This window comes from Panicum hallii, chromosome 2, assembly GCF_002211085.1.
Source record: "Panicum hallii strain FIL2 chromosome 2, PHallii_v3.1, whole genome shotgun sequence".
Taxonomy (NCBI): Eukaryota; Viridiplantae; Streptophyta; class Magnoliopsida; order Poales; family Poaceae; genus Panicum; species Panicum hallii.
Window position 1 is genome coordinate 1,383,145 of NC_038043.1, and position 6,084 is coordinate 1,389,228.

The 6,084-nt window shown below is 40.9% G+C and overlaps 1 protein-coding gene across 1 annotated transcript; it reads left to right on the top strand.

Annotated features, from left to right (window-relative positions):
* Positions 1 to 4,218: 4,218 nt before the first annotated feature.
* Positions 4,219 to 5,415, top strand: LOC112880020. The gene has a single exon (XM_025944470.1). It carries the CDS (start codon positions 4,219 to 4,221, stop codon positions 5,413 to 5,415), a length of 1,197 nt encoding a protein of 398 aa, XP_025800255.1.
* The last annotated feature ends 669 nt before the right edge of the window (positions 5,416 to 6,084 follow it).

Consider the following 6,084-nt stretch of genomic DNA (forward strand, 5'->3'; position numbering starts at 1 on the left):
AATATTTGGAACTCATGAAAAAGAATTTTAGAGCTTTCCAAATAAAAAAATGGATCTAGATCTAGGATAAATAGAATAATTGCTAGAAAAAATCTTTAAAATTCTTGGAAAATCCTATTGATAGATGAAAGACATTCACATCTTAAAATTAAATATTTTAGGGTGTGACAGGGAGGAAGATGTCGGAGTCCGTGGCACGTTCCAGGGAGATCCAAGAAAGCTCAAAGATGGCTAAGCTTATCTATGGCAATATAGATGATCTTAGTGTCGATGAGCTCGACGAGCTGCTACGTGGGCTCCATGGGTTGATCAAGAAATTCAAGATCGGCTGACTCCTCCACTAAAGCGTGGCCATCATCTGGAGATCGGTGGGTCAGGAGATCCATCATCGTGGCACTCCTCTTCATCGCATTCTCAAATCCAGCTGCCACCAAGATGTTTGCCATGGACTTCTGCACAACATTCCTTGAAGATTCCAAGATCATCGTGGCCTCTTCCACAGTCATCAAGGTTGCAGTCCTCACTGCTAGCTTCTCTAGTATCTTCAGTACCACCACCACCCTCATCAGCACCACAGGTTCCATCATCTCATGAATTTCCTCTTCTATCATTGTCCCTACAAATGCCATCGCCACTACCTCAACAAGTTGATCTTCCTTACCAAGAACTGAATTTAAATCCGCTTCTGCCGCCTCAAAATCATGATGATAACACTCAATTCAATCTTACAAAATAACAAGACTTCAAGTTTTACCGGTGGTACTGAGGGGAACAATAACCCAGCTGCTGAAAACCAATTTGCCAGTTGCCACTGGCTCTCGCTTGGTCCTTCCAATGACCTGTACTATGGTGCTTCTGAAAGCCAAGCCGCTGACATGCCTGGTCCTTCTGGACTGAATCAACAAACTTGTGACTGGCTCAGCAAGACCACATTAGGGTCTTCTTCTGAAGGACAGATTCCTGGCGATGGCAACCCTTACAGCAAGATTGGTGATATGGGCCTCGGTCATATATAGTTGATGCAATAATTTTAATTGTTATGTGGTTGAACAAATAATATTTAGTTATCTAGTTTTTTATAAGGAATTTAGTTATCTAGCTGCTTGTCATTTGGAAAAATTAATGTGGTCTAGACCACCTCTAGGAGTCTATGTCTAGTCTGTTTTGAGTGTTCTGCATGTATGGGTAGATTGAGGATTGAAAGCTCTTGAAGTTTATTTCATGACTCCGATCCTTCCATCCATGCAATGCTTTGTATCTTTCATATTATTGAAGAAATGTAATCGTTTTTTATTGAAATTGAATGAAAGCTTCTGCCTACATTATGATGAAAGAATGGGTACAACTATATGCGTACACAGATAAGTTTTTCTGCATAAATTCCTTCATGCAGAGCAAAATATTTCTCATGGACTCAAAGGGTAGCTGCAGAAACATCCATCGCAGAAAATCAATTGACACAACAAATACGCATGACTTGGTATTTGTATTGCTGTCTCACGCTGGTCGCATATCTTTGTATACATGATTCATGCAATAGTTTTTTTTGGAAAACTATATGCAGAACACATGCTATTTCTCATGCACAGAGTGATCGGGGAAGTAGAAAGATGATCACAATGCCATGCATCCAGTAGACCAGGATCAGAAAAATAGCACGAACCCTACCTAGCTAAAAAAAGTAATATGAGATGGATACAGCATCACTGCTCGATCCGTCTCTTATCTAAAAAACTTGTATGCTTTGGTCGCTCCAGGTTGATACATCAATCAGTCAGTCACTAATGATTCATTATAAGTGTTTGCTTCCGGAACAAACAAATGCCATCTTCTTTTGGAAGGCCATTTGTGGGCTAGACAGAAATTATTAGGCTAGGTAATGATCGTTTAATGGTAATGCTTATGTGCAGACGTTCAACCCCGTCAGAATATCGGATGCCTCCTTAGCTCTGGATGGACGCATAGCACCTCTCCTCCACATCCTCCTCACCTACATTGCTACCTCATGCCGGCAGTTACTTTGAAAGCTCCTCCTCCTTCGTCCATCTTCTCTCTCTCTATGCTAGAGGCAATTACCTCAAATAGAGGCTCGCTCCGACGAGACAAGGGCGCCCAGAGGCCATACTCTAAAGCGTGTTGGCTCCACATATTTGACCAGATCGGCAAACTCGAGCTCACCGCACAGCCGCCTCGGGTCGCTCTCAATGTCCACCAGAACCTTGAGGATGCTGACACGAATCAAGAACAATCGCTAAGCGGCGCGGCTCTACAGGACTCCTCTTGTCCACGGCCTCTACAAAGCCTAAAATTCTAGGCGGCCTAAGAGGATCCCAATGTACGTGAGGTAGAAATTGATAGATGGCTGGTGTGCACTACCTCTGTACGTGATGAGCTCGTCCTCAATGTTTACATCTGGAGCATAGCACTTCAGCTGATACTACAAAGAGGATCCCAAACAAGAAGTTGAGATATGGACATATATGGTGACTTTCACGTAGCAAATATATAAATTTATTATGCTGCAGTCTGATATTGCAAGATCAATTTCTATCCCCCCCCCTCATTGTCACTACCGGTTGTTGCAGCAGTTATGTTTCTAATGTTGTGATACTTGTTTAAGAATGTTTCAATATTGTTTATTCTTGTCCTCTTTTACAAGCATTTATTCTAGTTGTTGTATTAGTCTTTTTTTTTCCATGTTGCAAGGTGTTCTCAGATGTCTCAGTAATTAGTTGCTGAGTCGCAAAATTTTCATTCTTAGAGAAAAAAAGGGATGGATTTTGATTGGATGTTGCATGAAATATCTCCATTTATTATGGTGAAAAAATTATTTTCTTATTAGCATCTAAGATCGGATGTCATTATGCTGTTTGTTATTATCATATATTTTTGGAGGTTGCAAAAGGTAAACGACAATGTTGCAGACTATGCTTATTTCCTCCATATTGCGATAGTTTGTCTAATGGAAAATTTCGGTGCTGGAAGCACCTATTATTTAAACAATCCCCTTGGCAAATACCATTCTTTTGTTATATCCCACCATCACTTCTATATTCAATACGAAAAGTTCTTGATGACGATTGAAAGTGTCAGTAGATCTAGGAACGGTCTTCAGCCGATTGAGTTTTGCCATCACCTTCTCCATCATTTATGGCAAACCTTTAGTTTACTTTTAGAGGATCAAATTGAGATGATAATAAATTTGAATTTTAGTTATATATCTAAAATATTTTCCATAAATATTTGAGATGTTACAAATACTACTACTATATGCAGGGACTGCTCCTAAAGGGAAGGTCCGCGGAGATTCCGTAGAAGCAAAATTTGTATTCAACACTATTTCATCGGATTACATTGCTCGTTAATACTCCCTAGGATTAGGATACTCTTATATAGCAAGTCAGGGAACCCTGTTTATCCTGTAGGTGGTACTTTTAGTATATTATCGTTCACTGAACCAATAGCTGTTGGACTACATGGAATTAATAGCTACAAAAATATACGCACAAAAATATAGCAAGAGGAACTCCTTTCCGTCAACACTCGGTTATCGTAGTACAATGTGTATGTATCATATGTAGTAGTGTTTGATTAGCATTAAAGGGTTCACTTATATTGAACATACTTATATTGGCAGGATATCACAAGCCGTTATGAAACGGTTTTGCAATCAATGCTTACCAAAAGTGTAATTTTGCATTTTTAGGATGAAATAAATATAATTTTTCATTTTGAAAAAATGTTTAAATTCATTTTATACTTTACAAATGGTTACTGAAGAAATGATACCTATCTAAAGTTTCATTTTAAACTTTCCTAATGGTTACTTAAGAATGCACCACCCATGCAACACAAGGACCCCTCTGTCGGTGGCATATAGTCAGTATTCATAACTGACATGTGTTAATATACATTTTCTTACAAAAAACATGTTCATATACCTCAAAATTTAGAAAAATTATCTCATTGATGGCTCCTTTTCTTCTATATATAGGACCATCAGAGCATATTGCCTCTCAACAAAATCACAGTCATTTCTTACTCAAATACCAACTGTAGTTACTTTGAATTCCCCATTTTAGGATGACTAGGCCAAGGAGATCAGGAATTAGCTACGTTGAAAATGATAGTAACCGTAGCATCACATTCTTCAAGCGGCGTGCCGGTCTTTATAAGGCCGCCGCTGACTTGTCCACCCTCACTGGTGCGAGAATAGCTATGGCACTAGAGTCCGAGATCGGAAAGATGTCCTCTTTCGGCACCCCATCGGCTGGCCCTATTATTGATTCTTTCCTTTCAGGTAATATACCGGTGGATCCATCAGTCAATGAGGAGAAAAAGGGTGAAATAACCCATTTGCAGAATGAGGTGTTCATGGCGGAGAAAGAGAAATACATGGAGGACAGGAGGAAACAAGAGACCAGTGCCCGAGCCAAGGAGATCCAAGAAACCTCAAGGAAGGCTAAGCTTGTCTATGGCAAGGTAGAGGATCTTAGTGTTGAGGAGCTCAACGAGATGGTGCATGACCTCTCCCAGATCGAGCAAGAGATTAATGATGGACGCCATCCACAACAACCAAGCTATATAGAGGTTGGTGGGTCAAGGGATCCATTCCTCGGTCGGCTGTCCTCTTCATCATCACGTTCACAGATCCAGATGCCCCCAAGACGTTTGCCATGGACTCCTAGACAGCCATCCTTGCACCTTCCAAGATCATCATGGTCTCTTCCACAACCATCAAGGTCACAATCCTCTCTTCTCAATCCTTCCTTGCTGCCATCAGCACAAGCACAGCCGAGGCCACTGTTCCAACACAATTTGATGCTGCAGTACCCTTCGGTGGTGGAACCACAGGTACAAATGATGCTATCACCTACTGAAACCTATCAACACAACTACAATACCCAGCTGGGGATGCACATCAATGGTAACATGTCCCAACCATTCTCCCAATCTTTTTTGACTTCGGCGCTACCGCCACCACCACCTTCATCGTCAGCACAGATTACACTCTGTAATGAATTTCCTCCTCCATCATCTTCCCATGAACCGCCAACTCCATTGCCTAAAGAAACCGAGCTTCACCCGGTGGAGCAATCTGAAAACCATGCTAGTGCTCAAGACATCACCATTGGTCACTCATTTGTCAATCACCACTGGCCCTCACCTATTTCTTCTAATGAGCCATTCTATGATATAAGCCTGTATAGAATGAATCTTAACTTGGGAGGCCATGGTGATTATGGAGGCCAAGCTGTTGGTGAACATGACATGCCTGGTCCTTCTGGCCTGCATCAACAAGGTTATGATTATCCCTACAGGAACTTCTTAGGGTCTTTTTCTTCAGGAGAATGTCCTGAGGATTACGGTCCAGAAAATAATCTTGGTGATATGGGCTGCCTCGGTGATAGTTGATGCCAGAATTTCAAGTCTTCAACATGTGGTTGATGATTTGATAATAAGTTTGAGTTATCTAGTTGTTTGTCATCAGGAAAATAGATGTAGTTTATACCACCAGTCTAAGTCTAGCTAGTCTGTTTAGCGAGTCGTGCATGCATGGGCATTTCTATACAGGGATGAAGTCTTGAAGTAGTTTGCTTCATGAGTTTGATCCTGCTTCCATGCAATGCGTTGTATCTTTCATATTGTTGAGCAAAATCCTTTGGTTGAAATTGATACTAGTTTCTGCTTACTGGAAGTGTGTGGATTTTTTTTGATGGGAACTACGGCAGGCAAGGAGCCGGCCTGAACTTTTATTGATGCCAAGTTGTTGCATACATTGTTTTGTGAAAGAGGTAGTGAGGGAGGTAGTAGCTAGGCTAATCAAAATAGAAGTCTGTGGATTCGCACGCTGGAAGCCTGTTATTTTTAACGAAAGATGATCCTGCTTGTTAAAGCTTATAATTAGTAGCGTATTATTGTGATTTTCTTGTCGTAAGCCACAGTCCTTGTCGTAAGAGAACTGGCATATGTACCAGATACATTTTACTAGCTGTGTTTACGAGGCATTACCTGGCCTCTCCTAATCTATTGGTAAACTGTCAGTAAAAAAAATGTGCCCATACGTTTCCATTGCTGTTTTCT

Coding starts and splice junctions, on each gene's coding strand:
- LOC112880020 (XM_025944470.1), top strand. CDS start 4,219: ATGGCACTAGAGTCCGAGATCGGAAAGATGTCCTCTTTCGGCACCCCA.